The sequence below is a fragment of the Vigna umbellata genome, chromosome 1 (genome assembly GCF_029865625.1).
Source record: "Vigna umbellata cultivar VRB3 chromosome 1, Vumbellata_1.0, whole genome shotgun sequence".
In the NCBI taxonomy this organism is placed as follows: domain Eukaryota; kingdom Viridiplantae; phylum Streptophyta; class Magnoliopsida; order Fabales; family Fabaceae; genus Vigna; species Vigna umbellata.
The window spans coordinates 105,109,477-105,133,779 of record NC_142165.1 but is presented as its reverse complement, the minus strand read 5'-3'; the positions used below and the strand labels follow the sequence as shown (position 1 = coordinate 105,133,779).

Sequence of the window (24,303 nt, the reverse complement as noted above, 5' to 3'; positions counted from 1 at the left end):
ATATTTAGGGGATGATTTGTTCTGTCATTGTCCTATTACAATTTGTAGATGTTACCACGAATTTCACTTAGAAGTACATCAAATTTGTAAAAAAGCACAAGGCTTTCAACTTATACTTTCTCATAATGTTAATGTTAATCTTTTTTTCTGTTTATAAGAATTTGATTTGTATTTATTATCTTTCTTTACCAAGACCATGTTTCCTGATTGTTACTTATGTTAATAGTCTTTTACAAATATACCTTTAACTTAGTCTTTGAGTAATAAATGTTTATATAGTTTCTTTCTTTCTCTCTCTTTTGAAGATTAAAAAAATTAAGGAGTTTATGTTTAAAAAGTTCAAAATTCATTAATGTAATTAACTCTTTGTCATTAACTAATTAATTAATTATTATCTAATATTACTTTTGAAAAAATGTTATAAATTGAATATTACCAAATAATAAGAGTGGATCGGTTATACACGTCTTGTGTTTAGATACAGAGAATAGAACAGTCATTCTAGCTGTAAAAGCGAGTATTTTTTAAAATAATTTCATTTCTACCATAGTTTCCTTAATAGCTTTTTCTGCAATTAATAATACTATCTTTATCAATTTTAAAATTAAAAAAAGTTAAAGAAATATGTTGTAGGATTTGCTACATGGGAATGAACAGCTAAAGTCTTAGGACTTGCAGACTAAAAAAACCGTGATATAATGCATTGATCTAATAAACTAATGTAATAATCTGCTTTGTAACTTAACCTTGAAACTGATATGGAAGAAATTTTGTAACTGATTGTTTCCTGAGCATGCACTGGCATTAACAGTTTAATTCATTGTTTAACACTAAAAAGATTATCTTACTGTGACCCTGTAAGCTCTATATTAATACCATCAGTTTCTGGTTCATGTTTCTATGTTCTATCATATCTCATCACATTCTTCTCTATCCATTGTAGAGAATCTGAGTTGGCCTATTTGCTCTTCTTGAAACTGATGACAGTAAATAGAAATGAGTTTTAGTGTCATAACTCTCAAACTCCCCCACTAAACATGCATGTCGACACGTGCTTTGGGTCCAGTGGTTGTACCGTTTCATTTCAAGGGGTTTGATTTACATTCACAGTATTTATATTGGGTTGGCCAACTTAGTGCTAAGAACTGAGACAAACAAACAATTGATTTACTCAGGAACATCATAGTATTTGTTTTTTTATGGATTTGGAGTGTTCTTCTTTCTTCGTCACCCAAGACGAGTTCAATCTGTTCCACAGAATAGATAGACAACTGTACAAGATCCTTGTGATGATTCTCTTCCGTGAACCAGGCGAATGCATGCAAGTCCATGCCTTGTGGCTGTGGCTGGAGAGGGTGGGGTTTCGCAACGTGGTGAAGAGGGTATTGGCCTTACCCAACATCTTGATCAACGAAGTTGCAGACGAAACGGTAGTGTGTCTGAACTGCATTAACAACAGTAGTTTCATAGCACCTCCTTCCTCTTTCGAGAACAGTGAGATTCCCCTTCTGCAGAGTCTAGTGGACAAGGAAATCTCACTTCAGTTCTTGTATGAAAACCGCGTTAGCGCACTCCAAGGTGTGGCAAAAGAGATGCAAGATGTGTGTGTGAGGGCTTTCACTGACATTATGCAGCAAGCGATTATAAGAAACTCCAATGATAGAGTTGTGGAAGCTCAAAAGGTGGTGATGAAACCCAGTTCAGAGAATCAGAACCAGAACCCTTTGTGGTTTGGCTCAATTGGACCATCGAATTCAAAGGTTGAAGTTCCAGCTGATGATAGAACATTGTTTGTGACGTTCTCGAAGGGGTATCGCGTGGAGGAGTGGGAAGTCAGAGAGTTCTTTACCATAGCTTATGGAGATTGTATTGAGGCACTGTATATGCAGGAAGTGCAATCAAATGAACAAGCACTGTTTGCTCGCATTGTTTTTCGCATTGCTTCCACCATTGACATGATTCTCAGAGGAGCAATCAAAGCCAAATTCACCATCAATGGAAAGCATGTATGGGCTCGAAAGTTCGTACCCAAACGAATTGTTGCAAGAAGTATGCTGACAACAACGCTCAGCAACTTTTCCGGGGAAGCCTCGAACACAAGATCCTAGACAAAGTTGCTTTCATCATGCAGTAATTGTTATTTTCATTTTCCATGTGTTTTTTTCAGTTTTGTAAGTTAGCTTGGAAGGTTTTAATGAATTTTCTTCAAGGTTTTACATTAAACTATTCTTAAATTTGAGGTATATGAAGAGAAAACGACTCTCATGGTTATTTGATTAGACTTGAAAAAATAATTAAATAATTGTTTTCATTAATAAAAATAAAACGATCAGTCCATAATTCATTTTAATAATATGATAATATGTATATTAATATGTTTAAGTTAAAAAATTTAATAATATGATAATATATATTAATATGTTAAGTTAAAAAATAAAAAATATAATTAAAATATTAATGCATTAATTATTAACTAAAGAATATTTATGAACGTCTATGATTGTTATAAATAATAATAAATCATTTTATCACAAAGGTTATCGTATTATATTTTATTATAGAGTGCATTTACGTTCACATTCACATCTTTAGAAAAAAAAAATTGAGATAAAAAATAATAATTTTAAAAGAGTTATATGACAAGATTTCACAATTTTTTTTTTATTATTTATCTCCTAAATATTTTCTTATAAATGAGTTGTATTTTTTGAGTTTACCCCATGTGTATTTTCAAAATAAAAGGTTGAGACAAATGTTTCGCAACTCTTAAAAGAACCTCAAACCAGGGAGGAGAACAAAATAAATTAGGCTAATTAAACCTATATGTTTAATAATTTATCTATAGCCATTAATAATGAAATTAGATTTTAAAATTTTTTTCTTTATACTTTTTATCTCTTTTGTTTATATTTTATAAAAAAAATTAACCATGAAAATTGGAAGTATTTGTATTATATAATAATAATAATAATTTTTAAACAAAAATTAAAAATTTATAACTATTTTTATATATATTTCATTATAACTTTAATTTATATTTTGATGGAAATTTATAAGTATTCTATTACAAAACTATAACATTATAAAAATTAATAAAATAATTATGATTATTATTATTTTATATATATATATATATATATATATTTTATATATATATATATATATATAATTTAAAATAAATTGCAGTAATGTTTTCTAAATAATTTCATTATAATAACTACATTTTTTAATTATGTTTTATTTTATCATCATAAAAAATATATATTTTGTAAAATATAATTACATTTTATTTTAATAATATTTTATTAAATTAAATCTATAAATGATTGAAATTTTATTTTTTCTTTATAAAATATACTTCTTTAATATCATTAAATAAAAATATTTTTCAGAAAATATAACGTCCTTCCAAAAAAACAAATGTACTTTTCATGTTATCAGTGCAAATTGCATTTGTTATTTTTTGTAAACAATCATTTACTAAGTTTGTAAGAATCGAGATGATAAAACTCTAGAGTCAAGTCATACACGTCTTCTAAAGTCAGTTGCACTTTTTCTTAATAAGTACGATTATATGTATGGAAACTATAAAGTATATAAGTTTTTTCTTAAAATAATTCAAAAGACAGAATTTATCCTATGAAATCAGTTAGAGAACTCCTTCACATGACAAACAATAAAGCATCTAAAGGATAAACTAGTTCAAAAAGAGTATAAATAACAAATACTATAATTTATTTAATTGGCAAATTAGATAGAAATTTCAATCATCAAATTAGTTTTAAAAAATACATTAAAAAATCCTAAACTCAATTTATATGTGCACTTGTGAAACCATGATCTTGTGGTGATTTACACTACTGTAACGAGTTGTCCTATCAAACTGTCTTATAGAGTTGTCACTCTTACCACTTAACTATTCTCTTTTGTATGAGTGTAATTTGTCTGAGTATAAATTATTAGTAGAATTCAATATAATTTCACAAAATGAAACAATCATTTCCTCGAGACACAATCTAGTTAATCACACTTGGTAGGATTGTCTCCCTTGAAAATCACTATACATCATTATTTCCATCGTCATAGCATCACATTCAATAATCAACATTGTTACTATTCATTCATGTACCAATGTATATCACACAATATTTTATTCAAGGTTAAACATTCAATTAAAGATATCTAACTTCTATCCAATCTCACCAAACATCATTTAACTCAAGGAAAACATTAAAAATTACATCATTTACTTTCTATTAAGTACATCAAAATGGTGAACAACATTTCTTTAACCATAGACCTCAAATCAAATACTCTAACAATCAAATTAAAGATTCATATGTCTAGGACCTACTGTCAAAATTTTAGCTTGATCTGATAGTTAACGAAACGAGAATCTCATTTTTTTTAGATTACTCAAACTAGAAAAATCGGGTGACGCTCGACATTGGGAAAGTGGTGCCTGGCACTACAACCACTGTAGCCCACTGATTTGAGATCGTCTGGTGTTCCAAAAGTGGCGCCTAGTGCCCTAAGTCAGTGGTCTCTACAACGACACCCAATGATGTATCAGAAGCAAAAACTACAACTTTGGGTTATAATTGAGAAAATTAAATCTTTTTGAGTTACTCCCCACTTATTAAAGTTCATAATTTTTTAATATATCAATCGCTTAGCTCAAAAGATGTCAAATTTGATTAATTAAAGATCTCATTGAAAATTTTATTTTAAAAAAAACTTAATTTTATAAGGACAAAGACAAAATCTGGTTTTTCTACATAGAGATGCTTAAATTGATTTGTCTAATTATTTTCACACTTTTTATACTAAAACATGAGCTTGTAGTTCAAATCATTCCACTTAGACAAAACCCCTTTTAGCATAAAAATGTAGAGGAATCACAACGTATCAAGTTACACATTTTCTCAACTACTTCAATCATTTAACACATCCATAATTATCTCAATCAACTTCAATTTAAAACAAACTTTCAAACATTGTAATTCATGCCATCAATTCACAAAATTTCCTATTTCAACTCACTGAACAACACTTTAATTACATGAAAAGGATAGTTTCCCTTATCTCAAAGATACCCTTGGGTTTCCTTAACAACTTACAACTCTTTACTCACCACAGAAAAACTATGTACCCATAAAAGTTCAGATTAATTATCTAAATACATGGTTGCATTGATCAACACTAAGAGAACTCATAGGAGCAATAAAACCCCCATGCAAACAAGGTTTTAACTTTTTCTCAACAACAAAAAAATTTTACCTCAAAAATTTAAACTTACCAGAGAACAGATGATGGTATGACTTGTTCTTCTATCCCAAACTACTTTTATTGGACTAATGAACTTTTCTCTGAGTTACTTTGTTTGGCGATCCTTTATGTCCATAAGTTACACTTTCATTGAGAGATACTCTCTTATTTGAAATCTTCCACTTCTAGCATATGAGACGGACCAAGTAAATATTTTCTCAGTTGGGAAACATGAAATACCAAATGAAGATTGGCTAATTGAGGAGGCAAGGCAATCTCATAAGCCATTGACCTAATTCATCTCAAAATCTTATATGGACTAATGAACTTAAGAGAAAGGTTCCTTGAATGAATATCCCTTCCCACACTAGTGGTTGGAGTTACCCGTAGGAAAACATGGTCCCCAGTTATGAACTTCAAAGGTTTTCTTCTCTCATCAACATAAGACTTCTGACGAATCTATGAGGCCTTCATCCTCTATGGTATCCTTTTCACCGTATGTGTGGTATGTTTTAACAGTTCAGGCCCTACCAACACTTCCTCTCCTTCTTGGTACCATCATAGAAGAGTTTTGCACCTCCTACTATACAAAGCCTTATGAGGTGTCATACTAATTCTCACCTGAAAGTTGTTGTTGTATGTGAATTCCAGCAAAGGAAACATCCACCTAGATGATCCAATACACATGTCCTAAGCAGATCTTCTAGTGACTAAATCATCCTTTCAGACTGACCATTCGTATGAAGATAATAGGCAAAACTCATCCTCATCTTACTATCTAAAGCATCTTGCAGCTTTTGCTAAAATCTAGAAGTAAACCACCGATTTTTATCAGATACAATGTTACAAGGCACTTCATCCAATCTTATTATCTCCTTGATATATAATTGTGTCAGTTTAGTTATAGACATCCTTAGATTCATTGCAAGAAAGTGAACATTTTTAGTCAGTCTATCCATTACTACCCAGATTGCATCATGTTCTCTCATATCACAATCATAAGAACCCTTAAATTGCTCTTATATGACAAAATTCTCCTATTTCAAACATTGTAATTCATACCATCAATTTACAAAATATTCTATTTGAACTCATTGAGCAACATTTTAATTATATGAAAAGGCTAACTTTCATAACCTCATAAGGTATCCTTAGTTTTCCTCAACAACTTGACAGTTGTCTACTCACCATAGAAAACCTATATGCCCATAAAAGTTTAGATTAATTTTCTAAAGGCATATTCATCAACAGTCAGAGCATTCGTATGATCAATCAAAATTCCATGCAAACAAAAAATTCTAAAATTAAAAAAAAACAAGAAAAACATATTGAGTTCTGTAAAATAGGAAAGAAGAGAAAATTACTCTAAATAAAGGTTTGATTGGTGGAATTGATAGTTTTTTCTCACGAAGATTCTAAATATATTCTTTGGTTAAGGGTTAAATATGTTTTTCGTCCCTTAAGTATCACACGATTTTGGGTTTAATCCCTACTCGAAACTTTTGTTCCTTTTAGTCATTTTAGTTTTAAAACTTGTATTTTTAGTCCCTAAAAAGCAATGACGTTAGATTTCTTGTGAGGTGGCTAACGGCGAGCCACGTCAGATGCCACTTTCCCTGATAACTTTGTGCCACGTTGTTTTTTTTTCTTTTTGTCTCTTTTACTACTCTTTTTGCTAAGAACCCTAATTATTTTCAAACATAAAAAACCCCTAATCTGATTTCATAAATGATTGAAGACAGGTTCGCGTAAAAGTGATTGATTGAAGACAGGCGCGATTTGTGCGAAGTTGAACGAAGAAGACAAAGAAGCGTCGAGAGATGGAGGTTGCTTCGCGCAGGTTGCTGCAGGCGTAATGACTTGGACAGAGGTTGAAGGAGATGATGGAGGCGTTTAATGCTTCCATGGTGCAATTAAGACGAAGGAGATTCTCTGAATGGTGGTGCAAAGGAGGAAGATGTCTCGCGAGTTAGGGTTCCACGATTTGGATTGTTGATTTCGGGAATTTGTTATTCAGGTGTGAAGGTCTGAAGAAGATGATGACGTGCGATTTCGCGAGTGTAATTTGGGGTTTTATGGTTTCTTTGCATTCGATTGGATTTTTCTTCTGCAGATTTCCATGGTGATTTCGATTTAGTGAAGAAGATTAGTGTAGGAGATCGTTGTGATTACCCTTTTGTAGGAGTTGTCCATGGTGGAGTCATGGTGATGGCCATGGAAGTAATTGAATCACGAGAAATTAAGAAGGGGCAGAAATTGAATCGTGGGTTGAACTGATGTATTCAGAATTTGAACTTATGCTTTTTTTAGTATCTGAACCTGATGAGTTTGTTGTTATTTAGTGAGAGAGGGAGAGATGGGTGTTGCTGCTGTTGTCGGACTTTTGATTTTTGCTAAGAACCCTAATTATTTTCAAACATAAAAAAGCCGTAATCTGATTTCATAAATGAAAACATATGTGGCACATCACTTAAATTTGATTTCAAAAAATAAAAGCAAGGTGACACACAAATGGTATCAGACTGACTTGTCGTTAGCCACCTCACAAGGAAATCTAACACCGTTACTTTTTAAGGACTAAAAATATGAGTTTTAAAACTAAAAGGACTAAAAGGAACAAAAGTTTCGAGTAGAGACTAAACCCAAAATCGTGTGATACTTAAGGGACGAAAAACATATTTAACCCTTTGATTAAAGAGAAGATGAGATTTGGGTGAGATATTTTAAAAGAAGAAATTAAACTTTTTAAGGGAAAGAAAAAGTCTCTTTTGGAGAAGTATAACTTTTATGTTGTGTTCACTTGGGGGAGATGATTTGGGGGAGAGTGATTGAATGAATTTGAAGGTAAATTTTTTTGTGTTTACTTGAGTGGATTTGGAGGTAATTGAGAGTGGATTTAGAGGTAAAGTTTGTGAGAATTAGTGTAGGATTTGATTGATGTGATAGATAAAAAAATTGTTTTATTAGTAGAAATTAAAGATTACCAAAATGTCCCTAATTATTAAAATAATATAAAATCATAATGGTTAATGTTATATTTAATTGTAGAAATATTTATAAAGAGTAAAAAATTAATGATTAAAGTAAATTTAAAAAATGTAAAAAAAATTATAAATTAGTAAAATAATTTTTTTTAAATGTAATATTTGTTTGTAATAATATTAAGAATTTATTATAATTTTTAAATATATGAAAAATCAAACTTAAGGTAACTAAGAAAAAAAACTTATTGCAGCAGCGGTGCACCACTGCTCTGCTTCACCTCGCAGAACAACGGGCAAAAGGGCCAAAAAAACACATAAAATAAAATAAGATGGAATGCATATCTCCCATTTTTATATCACTCCAAGAATGACTTAGTTCTCACTTTTCACTCTCAATCACTAATCTCTTTTCCACAATATTATTTCCTCTGCCTTGGTACCAAAGAAAGGACAAATTGAAAAATCGACCTCCGCATCCGACAGCTAGTGGAGGTGGTGGCTGTAACAGCATCCTTGGGCGAGGGAAGACGACATTTGCTGTCTATGCGGAGAACAATGGAGGAAGCGGCAAGCTCCGGCAGGGGCAAGGGCTGAGGTGTGCCGGGGGAAGGGAAGGGTGGTGAATCGTCATTGTGTCACCTGACGTTTTTTCGCCATGGTAGGCGCGTTTCTTGGATGAACTACCGAATAACCACACCTTCCGGCGGTGGTGGGTGCAGGCGGCTGAGGAAGATGAGTGAAGCTTGCTGGAACCGAATAACGTACCCTGGAACTGAATCCAAGCGTACACCATGCTGCAACGAAGGCCTGGAACCGAATCCCACAAAACTGTAACCGAATACTAACCCATAACCGAATACAACGTTTAGCTCAATTTCTTCTGCGTAGTGAAACTAGATACAACATTTCTGAAACCGTGTAATTTTTTAGGTGATATACGAAGGGCAAACATGACAACGCCTTCAATTCATCCCAAATCATCTCATAAGAGCGAGTGATAGAAAAATCGAGTATCTCGCAAATTCGTTTGATTCCGTCTTCGCAAGTCCTCAAATGTGGACACAATTTTGCCTTTCATTCCTCGCTGCCAGTAATGCATAAACAGTACTTCACCATCTCAAGTAAACACAACCTTAAATAGACTGGTTTTAGTTTTTAATAAAACAAAGTTTTACATTATACTTATTGATGTATTGGGTGATTGCATATTATATTATATTATATTATATATATATATATATATATATATATATATATATATATATATTAATGTAAAAAAATATTAGTTAACTGAAATAAAATATCATTAGAACCACCTATATAATTTTTGATGAAAAAGTCATCCAGAAACTTTACCTTTAATTCAGGACAATACATGGAGAATTTATGTATACAACAACAAAAAAAATGGTATTATTATTTAGTCCCTTCTAGTTTAAATTACAAGGACATCTTTTACAACAAATTTAACTTTTTAATAATAGCTAAAAATACTTCTGCTTTCAAAATAAGATTAAGTTTTATCTACATTTCTTATTTATTCTTTTTACTTTTTACTTGTTGATATATTTTTTTTGTAAAATGTTAATATTTCAAAAACTAATAAAAAATACTTTTACAAAATTTTAAAATTTATAATCATATTTCTAAAATAATTTTAGCAACGTTAAGATTTTAATAGTTTTAGAAAATATTTTTGAAACCTATTTTCAAAAATACCAATCTGTCTTTAAGTTAGTGTATAATTAAGGTTAAATATGTTTTTGTGCCTTAACTTTCATTGAAAATTGAAATTAGTTCTTTTTGAAACTTTGGATTAATTTAGTCTCCAAACTTTAGAAATGTGTGAATTTAGTCATTTTAACTAAATTTTGTTAACTTTATTTGATGTTTCAAACGCATTTCTCAATTAACGCAAAAATGTGTAAAACGGTGTAAACAACTCAAATGCTGTCATAAAACGTACTTTGACACATCAAATAAACCTAACAAAATTTAGTTAAAAACACATTTCTAAAATTTGGAAACTAAATTAAACCAAAATTTTGAAGAGAAATTAATTCCAATTTTTACATATAGACAAAAACATATTTAACTCGTATATTTATTATACATTTATATACTCTCTTTATTATTTTTTTTATATCAATGAAATCTAAAAAGATGATTTTGTTTTTATAATGAAAATAATTTGTTCAATACGTTATAAAAAAAATCATGGAAAGGTGAGAAATTACTTAAATATTAATCTTTCTATATGACGGTATTCCAAATCTTCAAAACTTAATAAATTGTGTACTGTAATTAGAGGTGTCATTTGAGTCCCTGGCCCATGGGTTGACCCTGACCCCTTCTAAAATCAAGCCCTAATTTTCTAACCCACTTAATAGGGGGCTTTTTAAAAGCCCCAACCCCTAAAGCCCCACATAAAGTGGGCTGGGGTAGGGTTAGGATGAGGCTAGCCTCCAAACTAAATTAATTCATTTTTAATGTTTTTTTAGTTATTTCTTTTATTTACTTTACAAGTTCAATAATTTCCAAAATTTACATGATATTTAATATCTTTTTAATTAAATATAAATGTATAAATATTGATTTTATAAAAAATTATTTAAAATAATTTTTTAATTATAAGCATATTTTAAATATATAATTTTATTATTTTGGAAAGTTAAAAAAGAAAATTTTTATTATTATTTTTATTTAAAAGAAAATGAAAAAATTTTCAAAAAACAAATTATAAAAGTAATACAGTTGAAAATTTGATTTTTCAATAATCGAATTCTGATATTTATATAAATATTTGAAATATTAATTATGGATAGATTTTAAATTCAAATCTACTGATTGGACGAATTTTTAATATCGGTGTAAAATTTTTATTTTTTATAGTTTGTCATATAAAATTCTTTTGTTGAATGTTTTGTATATATATATATATATATATATATATATATATATATATATATATATATACATTAAAAAATTAAACCACAAACTTTATAAAGTTTAAAATTAATTTCACGTAATAAAAGAACTAACTTTTTAGTGAAAATCCTTGTTAGGCAAAATTGTTATAAATATCATATATGTTAGTATACAAGATCTAGATGTAATCCTAGTGGTTATAAAATCAGATTTTTTTTCTAACCTTTTAGATTAAATTAATATTTTAAAATCAGACTTATCTTTATCCAACAAAGATCGTTTTTATTAAATTATTTATATAATTGAGCCGATTGTAATAAAAAATAATTAAATAATAGATACAATATTTTTAAATAAATATAATGTTATAATTTATAATACTAAAATTAAAATTATTATTGTATTTAATTATTAACATATAAAATAAATAAAAATTATAATAATTATAATAATAAATAAATTACATCAATGTCTGTGAAACTAATAAAAAAGACAAATGAATATAATATGAAATATATGAAAAAGACATAAAAATATATAAATTGATGTAAATGACTAAATTATACGTTTCATAATTTTTTTTTAAAAGAATTATATAACTTTATAAATAATAAATATTAATTTTATTAAATTTGGAAAATTAAAAAAGTTAAAAAGTTATTAAGTTAAAATTTTAACATGTTCACACCAATTAAAAATAATGTAATTTTGATCACAAATCTTAATCGAATGATATTGATTTAAACTAGTGACAAAATAGATTACCATCTATAAATAAATTCGTTAGTCCATCAAAATTTTACAAATTAAATTAAATTTTTTTAACTTTTAAACCTATTTTATGTGGATATCTCTGAACCGTCAAATTTATAAACCAAAATTAAGAAACCAAAATTAAGATGAAAAAATTATCAAAATAAAATTTGGAAATTAAGGAATAATTGTATAAAAGCATTATTATTAAACTAATTAATATAGAAACATTTATGAAGTAGAAAATTAATTTTATTGGTAAAAAAATATAATTACACATGAATCAATTATGATTATAAGTTATTATTAACAAAGATAAAATGAAAGCTGGATAAAAAATACACATGATTTGTGATTACTTGTATGATGATATTATGTTTCTGGATGTTAAATTTTGTAAAAAGAAAAGCCCATGAGCTGGCCCTGGCCTATAGGGCTTTAGGGGTTTTTAGCCCTGTGGACTTTTTTAATAAAGAGATTTTTTGGTCCTGTGGGCTTTTTTGGCCCAACCCACATGAGCTAGGGCTAAATCTTATTAAAGGGGCTCATTTGACAGTTCTAACTGTAATCACTCATTTCAAAACATTTGAAATAAATTAAAAAACAATTGAAATAAATTACAGATAAAATCATTATAAGTTAAGTACAATGCATTAGGCAAAACGGCTATTATTTAATTATAAATTATCGTATAAAATAATCTTTTATAATAATTATTTTAAAGTCACATTTAAAATAATTTTTTTTATTATTCAATCACAATTTTCTTTTCACCAATAATTTTGTTAAAGACATTCATTCCATCTGATTAAAAAAAACATGTTATCACGGGATTAAACATTACATATATATATATATATATATATATATATATATATATATATATATATTATTTTGACAAAATTTGACCAATAATATACTACACCGTACAATAAAACTATTTAGAGAATTAACTTTAAAAATAATAAACAGAAGAATTACATATATTAAAATATATTTCATTTTTTTTTGTAAAAATTTAACATGTAAACCAGTAATCAAAGAAGGTTTTAGCAGAAGTGTTTAATATAAAATTTAAGGACTGAGTTGAGCAGCAGAAGGGTTTTGGGTGCTGTTAGGGTGAGTGAGTGAGTGAAAATGGTAGAAATAATAAGAAAGACAATTACCAATACTTAAAAGAAAATAGCAGTGGGAGTTTCAGAGTCCTTTGTGAAATTGCTCCTCTTCCATCTCGGTGTAGTGCAGGTTTTGGGGGTAAACCACTTTATGATAATTAAATTACAACATTATTATTATTATTGATTGTTGATTATTGATTATTGATGTTATTTATACATTGAAGTGAGTTTTGCAAATTTGTGCAAAAATGGAATCGGTGCCAAACGGGGAGGAACCCACATCGTGGGATGAGCTATACAACATCAATTTGATGCCTTCCGAGTTGTTCTTCAAGTTCCGAAAAGAACTTCAGGGCATTCGAGTTGGTCTCAATATGGAGGTTCTTTTCTGTTTAATCTTATCGCTACTCATTCTTTCCATACCCGAATTCATCTATAGCTCTCTCTTTTTATCATTTAACATTCTTTTTATATGTTTCATGTAAGTTAAGTTTTCTTTTCCACTAAACTGTCATTTTTGTGTTCCTAAGTTTGTGGACTGTTATCTTAGTCTTTGAATTGAAGGATATGAAAAAAAAGAATTCCTTAGAAGTGTAGGTGGACAGTCAGTCACATTAGTTCAAAGTTCACAAAAACTTGTCACTAATGCGATGATATTAAGGTATATTTAGATGAGAGTAATCACTTAAATTTGGGGACTTATTTAACATCTTAGAGACTTATTTAACATACTAAGTTTTCCACTTTTAGGGATTAAGGTTAGTCTTTACTTTTTCCATACATATAAGTAAAATGGACAGATACATGCTGTGATGTTGTTTTATGGATGGTTTTTAGTTCTTGAACTTAGAAGCAAAATTGAAATTGGTTCATGTTCAAAACTTTGATATATTTTGGTCTTCAAACTTTAAAAATGAATTGATATATTCTTTTTAATCCAATTATAATAAATTTTTTTGACATGTCAAATACATTTCATGCTAACATTTGAATTATTTACATGGTTTGATACATTCTCACTTCAATATTTACTGGAAAACGCATTTTCTACGTCAAAAGAATTTACAATAATTTGATTGAAAAGACTATATCCATTCATTAAGTTTAAGGACTAAAATGTAACAATGCTTCGGACAGAGATAAATTCTAATTTCCCTTCATAGTCGAGAGACTAAAAACAATCTTAATCCTTGTTTTATTAATCATGCTTCATGAAGGATAATATGGACAGAAAAACCTACAGGTGGTTATAAATACTTATATGCAAAAGCTAGCAAAGAAAAGCTCAGCTGATATCACTTTTAAACCATAGGGAGAAAAGCCTATTGTAATTTGTATGATTCCAAACCTTGTGGTTTGTTTTAGTAGCAATTATATGTTTTGTTTATCAAGATATTATTCTTTGTTGCTTAATTCTGCAACTGTTGACTATTGCTTTTTATCCTGTGTACGTGGTTAAAACCATCTGTTGCAAGCATGCAATAAGTGTCAAAAAGAACACTAAAATTTGTTGGAGTAATGTTCTGTGAAGTTTAACTGTCTATGTACATACCTATGATGATTACAAGCCAACTAGAAGGTTAATGTTGTGGAGATTTTGTGTACCAATCTATTATTTACATATGATGACTAGTTCTACTTATTCAGGTGATCCTGTTTTTTTTTGGGTGCAGTTCTACAATGCCCCAGTCAATGAATATCAAGCCAAGCTTGTATTGAAGCCTTTAACACCTGAATGGAAGTGGAAGATAATTTATGAACCCCTTCATCATGACGTTAGAGTTCTCTCAAAAAAGATCCCCATCACCAAATTTCTTAATCTTCAGGTCTGGTGGTGTCTATTTTTCATGGCTTGACAATTTATTGTGATAGTTACTGAAAATGTTTGAAAATAGTATTAAATGTGACATTTTTCTTGTGCTTATGTTTGTATATGTCGATCCCATTGTGTTCCATGCCATGATATGTTCTTCTCCCACTTCCTGTAAAAATTTCATTTGAAATTATTCAAACTGACATAAACAGTGCAGGTTGGTATAGGACACAATTTTCAAATGCATGCTACTGGTTGGAAATGGAAGCTTACCACATGTTTGGGTGGAGATGGTATATCCCGGATCCGAAATAAGACATCAGTTGGCTTGTTTCCTGGTTTTGACTTACGGTTTGGATGGAAGGCGGACTATGTTCTTCCTGAAATTACTGGGCAAGTTTTGTGATTTTGTCAGAAGAATAGCTTTGAAACTAAAATACTTTTATCACTGTTTAGAAAGTATACCCTGATAAATTATTTTGGGATGAGCTGTGGTATCACATTTTTTTTTTTATTTCTTATTCATTTTAGTTACTTGTTATCTATGTTTTATTTCATGAATGACTGATTAATTTATATTTTAAACCTTAACAGGGCTCTTGGTACTGATGAACCATTGTTCAACATGCACTCTGGACGACTACAAGCCTCACTAGATAGAGTTGAGGCCATCTTAACCCACAGTGATGAGGCATGATTTGGTATAGAAGATAATGTTAATGAGGTATAGTATGACCGACCCCATTCCCTTTTGAAAGAAGTTCCAAGTAGTGGTTGAAGACAATAGCATCAACAAACAGGATAAAGGAATAAATGCATGCTGAAAGTTGAAAATAGCATTCCTTTATTCAACGATTCGATTACTTTTAATTTATCAAGATTAAGATCAGAAATGTATACAACGATGTTTTTATGTGCAATGGGTTTTAGCATGATTTATGCATTATTTTATACTGTGGATATTGAATCTAAATTGTAGTTGAGAGGAAAAAAAGAAATACATTTTGTTATTAAGAATTAAACCTCTTTCCAAGATTCTGCAGATCATGCTGTTACTGTACTCTTTTCTTTAGAACATTAATATAAAATTGCACAGAACACTCTTTTTGTAATGAAAAATTGAATTGGTTGTTTAGATATTAGAAAATTAAATAGCTTCATGATAATTAGCTCAAAGTTGTTACATGAGATTGACAGCTTTCCTGATCCGAGTATAGTTTCTGCAGTGTGCAAGTCCAATTTTGAAATATTGCCTACCTGCTTCTAATGCATACAAATCTCAAAAGTGGAGTCAAGATGAAGCTGAGAAAGTTTTTTGTAAATCGTGACATGGCCCCCATTTAAAAGTTATGGAGCGTCTGATACTCTGAGAAAACTACTCATGTACTCAAAGGGACTATTTGCCTTGTGCATACATTATTTTTACTTGCTTTTCCATTGCAATAATTTGTACATGTGCCTGTAATTTATACCTGTTTGGGACCCAAATTTAAGATGTTGCAAATTTCTTGATTGCTCTCCGAAATATCCGTGTTTAAGAAGAATGGAAATTTGAGTGTGGAATATTCAATTGTCATTTGCTCTCTAACCTCAGTAGCAAAAGAATCTGGTTTAACAATATTGAAAATTTAATACTCGGATACCTGTAAAAGCGTATATGGAGTCCATACAAATAAATCCCCCGTCCCCTTTTGTTTTGTGTTGCAATAGAACCTTATTTTTAAGCTGAAAGTTGGAGTTAATATTTGTCACATGGTGGGATCTTTTCTAGATCATCAGTATATTATGAAATTCGTATCACGAGACCATGGATTTTACTGTTGTATATGCTGAAAGGGGGTAGTTTCCGTGATACTGATCCGCGTCAGCGGGTATTTGCAATGTTTACGTTATTGTCACATTCATAGTGTACTACTACACTACCAGTTAGTCTGTAAAGTAGCTCCGTCAATGATTCATAATCATAGGTTTTTCTAATTCAAGACAGGTTTGAATGCCTGTGGAGGGAATATAACACTGTCCAAGAACCAGTAAAAAAAAGTGGGGTCTCCCTTGTGCTAGCCGTTGTACCAATCCTTAACGGCACCTTTCACCCTCTTATAAATTCAAATCCTCCTCCACTCTTCAAAAACCAAAGCAAACAAACAAGTCTCAAGAAATCAACCAACCAAAGCAAAAATGGCTTCCTCCAAGCTCAGAAAGACATGTTCCTTCACAAACCTTCTCCTTAGCTTTTTGAATTTCTCTCTCTTTATCCTCTCAGCATCCTCATTTGCACCCACAATTCTCCTTAAGATGCCCCCAACCTCTTTTGGCCTGGCTCTCCTTATGGTCTCTGGCATATCACTTCTCTCATCTTTTGTGGGCTTCTACTCCCAGCTCACACACTTCTGTTTCCTCACCCACATTTCACTTCTACTAGCCTCCTTGATAGGACAAGTGTTGAGCATATTGGCCTTGTTCACAAAAGAGAAAGCAAGCATGTCCCTGCTTAAGTCACCAAGGGACCCCAAAGAAGCCAAACTTTTGGTGAGGCTAGAATGTGGGGCTTTGGTGGCAATGTGCATGTTGCAGTGTGTGGTGTTGATGCTGAGTTGTGCAGTGCATAGTTGTTGGGTGAAGGATTATGAGGAACTGAATGCAGAGAAAGACGCCTCAGCAAGGAAGAGGAGTAGAAGGATTGCTGAAGTGCAAGAGGAGTCCATGGCTAATGCAACCAAGATGGCAGAAATGAAAGCTAAAGAATTGGATGAGAAAATGAAAAACAATTATGGAAAATGGGTGAAGACTGATTTTGAACCCTGATGCTGAAGTTTTTCAACCTTGTACTAGTAGTGCAGATATTTGCATTATTGTTTGTTTATTTGTTGGTGTTGGTTGTTTAAGGTCACTGTAAGGGTGGCCATTGAATTTGAATGTTGTGAGCATTCAAGGTAGGACTAGTCTTTTTTACTGAATTAGGGTGTGCCTCGCACTTGTTTTTCATACATAATTTATCCACCTATTTTATTTTATATATGATTTTACAAAAAAAAAACTAATAATTTAAATTATAAAATAAGCTTAAGTAAAAAATATCACATCTACGGATTAAATTAGATATATATCTTCTTTTTTTTTTTCTCGCTAGATAAATATATTCTAGTTACTCTTTTTGCGATAAATACCCGTTTTACCTGTGAATATCTGTCATATTTCTTTTAATATCTACACATATATGTATATACTCACAGATATTTAAAAATAAATAAAAATATTTAAAAGAAATTTTAACCACAAAAATTTATAAAAATATTTGTATAAAAAAATATAAAAATAGTATAAAGTTACAAAAAAACTGTATAATCATAAAACTAAATTATATATATATATATATATATATATATATATATATATATATATATTTTGTAATGAGTGTCGATAAAATTAATTTATTATACTAGTTTTATAAAATTAAGTTTGAAACGAAAATTATTAACAAAACTCTATAATTTTGATCATTTACTTCTTTACTGCTCATGGGCTATACTTTATTTTCTAAGTGGCAAACAATTAAATAATGTTCAACTGAAAATTATGTTTTTCTTTTTCTACATGGGATAAATTCAAGTTGGGTTAAACTTAACTTTTATGGAATTATATTAGATATATGGTGTCAAATGTTGTTTAGTTATTAAATTTTAATTGAACTAACTTTGTCATTATATAAAAGAAGATGAAATCATATACAACTTATCAAACTCACATACATGAAAAAAATAAATCAAATTTTTAGAAAATAATAAAAGAATAACATACTCTAATTGATATTTTAATCGGATGAATGTGTAGAATTATTCGTAACGAGCTCAAGTGGTCTTTGATTAAAAAAATAAGGGAAGTTACTCCCTCCACCACCACCACATACACACCTACCTACACCTTTCCATTTTTTTTTATCCTTCAGTTTAACTTTAAACGGATATCCTTACACCTCTCCATTTTTTTTAAACGTTGTTAAACGAATATCATCGTCCGGTTCACGGAAATCGCATAGTTTTGTAAAACTTTATTAGTGTGAATAGAACTTCACAAATCCGTAACTCTCACAGTTTGCTCAGTGATGCAAATCGCCGATTCAGATGGTTTTATTCTCGATCCGTTCTGCTGGTGCGACGGGACGTGTGACGGTGCCTACGGTGGTGATGGAAAGGCATGTACGATAGTGCTACGGAGGCAGCATATGGTGCGGCATTACCATGGATACAGTAAGAAGGCCAAATATGGAATAAGCTGAAAACGAAAAAAAAAAAGAGAAGAAGCAAGCTAGGGGTTTCTAGAGAGAAAAAAATATGAATCTGAAATTGCGAGGAGAGAGAACGGGTTTGATTGTGAGGAGAGAGAAACAATTTGTTTCATTGTCACTTGCAGATAACTATTCCATTCAGCTAACTGGCGGAATGGGTATGATAAAACCTAATCTCAATGTTTCAGGTACTCTATTCTTGATTTAATTCTTCGTGCAATTGATGTACTTTCTATTTTGGATGATCATTCTCAGGAAATTTGCTCAAGTATAGAGCTGTTTCAACTAATATGTGATACGGTAGTTCTCAGATAAAGTTCTCATTATTGCAAATGTGCTGTTGTGCTGTTTTGTGGAGTTGACATGTGAATGTTTCATCGATGCGAAAAGAGAAAAAGAGAAAAAGAGAGAAATTGTTGAGAAAAATGGAAGTGCTCCGTAAGTGAATTAGAAAGAGATATAAAGGAAGACAAAGATATCATGTTAGGTTATGGTTATACATGTATGGATGAAGAAAAGTCGTTGCAATAAAATAGAGGTGTAGAGATTTTTAAAATAAGAAAAATAGTGAAAAGATGTAAAGAGCACTGGAGTGATGGGGGACAACACCCAAAAATAAGATATGAATTAGTAAAATTAGAGAGAAATAAATGGAAACATAAAACAGAGATTAATCATATTTCCATCTAAATTTTATATAATCAAAACTTATTTATAGGATAATCTTCTGTTAATAAAGTATACCTATATTATTTTATTAAACTTTCTCCAATTTTATACTTATCCATTTATTATGTCTTCACGGTTGTACATATATTTAATTTAAAAATTATAAATGTTACAAAATTTATGTTATTTCACAAAATTTATGTTATAAAACATGTGCTTTTGTATAGATATTACCAAAGTTTCACTTTTGACCAATAGCGTGTCGTTGGGAGATGCTAGGCAAGTAATGTCGAAGGTTGTTGCTTATTCTACACAAGAATCGGGATTTCATCTTCTCTTTCTGGGTTGTTAATTCGGTCTCAACGGATCACAAATTGCGAAATCTTCCACATGGTCTTTTGGGCTAGTCACTTTACACATCCAAACACTATAGATAAAGGACCAATATACGTTCTAAAAGGGCATATAATACATTCTTCATCAGTTCTCTCTCTCACCCAGTAGTTTATTCTAGAGCTCTTCTTTTCTTTTACAAAATTCATCTTAAGCTATTTCCCTTTTTTTCCCTTTGTTCTCTTTTTTTTTCATAAATATTTTGGGTTTATTTTTTGAAGATACATGCTAGTTTCGTTATTTTCAAAATTTTCGAAAAATTTCTATTGTATTATAAGGATTTGTGCAACACACTGCAAATAACTTCTTAAGAAAAATGGATCTATACGTCTATAAAAATTATTGTGTGTGGTTTTTGTCAATATTTTTTACAACAATCTTAAATGGTCTTCACAAAACCTTTTCTAGACGTGTCGAAAATCAAGGTTATTTTTTGTCAGAACTTTCGGCATTGTCAAAATCGTGTTTTTTCATCTACAAAACCCGACTCTAGTTACCGACATACTTTACTTAATGCACTTTCTAATGATTTGTTCGATGTGTATAGTTTCTATAAGGAAGAAAAAGACACTACTAAAGGTGTCGTCATATTGGAAGCTACTATCGCGCTAGGAAATGATTGAAGATAAGGATATAAAATTTCAAATCATTGAATACCACAAGTTGCTTGAAGATATTAAAGTAGAGAATATTCTTCTACCTAATGAGTTTGTCTTAGAACTTTTGATCAAGAAATTACCGTCATCTTGGACGGATTACAAAGAAGTGTTGTCAGATTGGAAGCTATTATCGCTATGAAATGATTGAAGATAAGGATATAAAATTTCAAATAATTGAGTACCACAAGTTGCTTGAAGATATTAAAGTAGAGAATATTCTTCTACCTAATGAGTTTTGTCTTAGAACTTTTGATCAAGAAATTACCAAGTGTTACAGTAAGAGTTTTGTTTCTAAAAGCAAATATGAAAACAAATTCTTTATTTTCGATACTAGTGTGGGGATGGAGAAGAACATGTTTACCTAGATGATTTGAGGAGGACAATTGCTGGTAAAAGAGAAAAATCTTCTAAAGCTCATCTTTAAAAAACTTTGGTCTTAAACTATGTGTTACATATGTCATCAATAGAATTAATTTAATCTTTATAACATTGTTGAAAAAGTAAATTAAAGTGTGATTCGAATCTAACAATATTGTTTTTACAACAATTTATTTCTACAAACTTTTTCTTCTTTCTTCTGCTCCTTGTTATATGCTATGTTTATAACGTAGTCATGAGAGAATTTTTATTTATTGTTGTGCATAAATTCTTATAATTTTTATTACTTAAAGTAACTTCTTTTTAAAATTAAAATAACTAATTACAATGAAAAAAAATCGCTTATAAGAAAAAATATCTGTAATAATATAACATTAATAAAGGAGTATTCTTTTAATGACTCGAAAAAAAGGAGATCTGTGATTGGAACTCCCCGCTAGCCGTGGTTGACCTATTATATTTAGCTGAATTTCACATCTGAATTACTGGTTTTTGAGGTTGATTAGTAGTTTGTTTTCATTTATTTGCAAAGAAAGAAAGATTAGTATCTCAATTTGTTTCCATTTACAATTTAAATTTTAATAAATTGAAACATGAACTACCTACCTGACAGCTGATTTTGTTTCTATGCGATTTAGCAATTTTTTAACTAATTTAGTTCTAATGCTATATTATATTCATTCTGGTATATAACTTTTGTTGATTATTAATTTTAAATTAAGCTAACTTTGTTATCATTAAGAAGAACATGGTGTAATCCATGATATTATAAGTTATTTCACACAATATTAATTAGGATGTTAATTATTCTTAAAAATTCAAATTCATATCCTTAAAAAGATGTAAACTTGATAATTGAAAATAATTATTTTATTATACGTTATAATATTAAATTACCTAAAAATAAACAAGTAAAATAAAATACTGTAATCAAAACACTTTAAAAGAAATTACAAAGATATAGAAAAAACATCCAAGAAGAAAACGTCACTTGAATAAAAAATTCTCAACTTCTTATTCAGAAAAAACTAAAAACTTATATGAGAAAAAAAAAAGGTGAGTTTGTGTTAAATATAAACTTAAATTTAAAAAGGGTTAAAAGTGTAATTTTTTACTTTTGTTGGTTTAAGGAGATGAAGATATTTTTCAATTGTTTAGTTTTTATATTTTTATACGTAACCATTTTTATTCTGTTTTATACTGCTATTTTAAAGGTTTTATGATCTTTTTCTACTCCATTCAATTCAGAACTAATTTATTCTTTTATACGAACAAACAATCATGCCTTTTTCACAGGGTTAAATATGTTTTTAGTTCCTAAACTATTGGTCGTTTCTGGTTTTCGTCCCTCTTTCAAAGTAAGGTACAATTTGGTCCTCATTCTTTTCGAAACGTTTGTTTTAGTCCTCGGAACTTTGGTTTTAATCCTCATTTTGTTACTAAATAAGGACCAAATTTTTAAACGGTGTTAGTTTTCAAGGACCAAAACGAACGTTTTTGAAAAGAATGAGGACTAAATTGTACCTTACTTTGAAAGAGGGACGAAAACCAGAAACGACCAATAGTTTAGGGACTAAAAACATATTTAACCCCTTCTCCACAATTCACCTTCCATTCATCTACAATTTCACTTCTTCCAATGGCCCAAGAATTGTGTCATCTCTCCATGTCACTTTCTTTTTCTTCCTTCTTGCTCATTGTTGTTTATAATTTTTTTTGTTGATTATTAATTTTTAATTAAGCTAACTTCTTTCAAAGAAGAACATGTTGTATCTACTTTTCTAAATATCAAGCATCATTTATGATATTATAAGTTATTTCACAAAATATATGTTCCTTTTTAGGAAAAATTAGATGAGAAATTTATTTAGTTTGAGGGGATGGGAATATTTTTAAGTTGTTTAGTTTTTATATTTTTGTATGTTTTTATTCTGTAAGACTATTCTACCGACCTTATGATTCTTTTTCTATTTAAATACTCCTCCCACTTTTTTCAATTTACAAGAGTTTATTGTGCTCTACGGACCTTATCATGTTGTATCTACTTTCCTAAATATCAAGATATTATAAGTTATTTCACAATCGAAAATAATTATTTTATTATATATTAAATTATTTAATTATAATAAACAAGTATAATAAAATACAGAAATCAAAACACTTTTAAAAAAATTACAAATATGTAAAAAAAAAGTCAGTTGAATAAAAAAAAATCTCTAACATAGCTTCTTCTTCTTACTCAGAAAAAAATATCTCAACTGCTACTTCTTCTTACTCAGAAAATATTAAAACCTTAGATCAGAAAAAATAAGTGAATTTGGGTTAAATAAACTTAAATTTCAAAAAGGGTTAAAAGTGTAACTTTTTATTTTTTTTACTTTAAGGAAATGGGGATAATTGTCAGTTGTTTAGTTTTTATATTTTTGTATCTAATAGTTTTTACTCGGCTAAATTAACTCCTTATTATCCCTTTTTCTTCTCCTTCTACTCCTTCTACTCCTTTCTTCTTTACTGACAAACAATGATGCTCTTTCTTCCACAGTTTATCTTCCACTCTTCCACAATTCCATTTCTTCCAAATGCCCAAGAACTGTTCCATCTCTCTCCATGTCACTTTCTTTTTTTTATTCTCAAACATTTTCTTTGCTTCAATGTATTATCTTGCACGTTTATAACTCTTTTTGTTGATTATTAATTTTTAATAGGCTAACTTTGTCAAGAACATGTTATATCTACTTTCATAAATATCAAACATCATATTATAATAAGTTATTTCACAAAATATTAATTAGGATGTTAATTTTTAATTCTTAAAAGTTGAAATTCATGTCCTTTCTAACCATGAAGAAAATAAGGTGTAAACATCGAAAATAATTATTTTCTCATACATTATAATATTAAATTATCTAATTAGAATAAACAAGTATAAAATACAGAAATCAAAACACTCTCAAAAAAATTACAAACATATAAAAAAATATCCACTTACCTACTACTATAAGAAGAAAAAGTCAAATGTATGATTTTTTATGATTTTTACGGGTATTTTAACGGG

The 24,303-nt window shown here is 29.6% G+C and overlaps 3 protein-coding genes across 4 annotated transcripts; all 3 read left to right on the top strand.

Moving 5' to 3' along the window:
- The first annotated feature begins 1,167 nt into the window (after positions 1-1,167).
- LOC124843662 (uncharacterized) lies at positions 1,168-2,119 on the top strand. Its single transcript, XM_047320463.2, has one exon. The coding sequence runs from the start codon at positions 1,200-1,202 to the stop codon at positions 2,106-2,108; it is 909 nt and encodes a 302-aa protein (XP_047176419.1). The 5' UTR covers positions 1,168-1,199; the 3' UTR covers positions 2,109-2,119.
- A 10,907-nt stretch (positions 2,120-13,026) lies between these two features.
- ORG4 (OBP3-responsive protein 4 (ORG4)) lies at positions 13,027-16,389 on the top strand. Of its 2 annotated transcripts, none has more exons than XM_047320470.2 (6): positions 13,027-13,187; positions 13,276-13,431; positions 14,725-14,877; positions 15,082-15,257; positions 15,459-15,588; positions 16,082-16,389. In XM_047320470.2, exons 2-5 carry the CDS (start codon positions 13,300-13,302, stop codon positions 15,559-15,561), a joined length of 564 nt encoding a protein of 187 aa, XP_047176426.1. In that variant the 5' UTR covers positions 13,027-13,187; positions 13,276-13,299; the 3' UTR covers positions 15,562-15,588; positions 16,082-16,389. The 2 variants fall into 2 exon arrangements, with proteins under 2 accessions (XP_047176426.1, XP_047176425.1); XM_047320469.2 differs by having other exon boundaries at positions 13,028-13,187; positions 16,091-16,389.
- A 616-nt stretch (positions 16,390-17,005) lies between these two features.
- Positions 17,006-17,880, top strand: LOC124843667 (Putative membrane lipoprotein). The gene has a single exon (XM_047320468.2). It carries the CDS (start codon positions 17,043-17,045, stop codon positions 17,667-17,669), a length of 627 nt encoding a protein of 208 aa, XP_047176424.1. The 5' UTR covers positions 17,006-17,042; the 3' UTR covers positions 17,670-17,880.
- Positions 17,881-24,303: the final 6,423 nt, after the last annotated feature.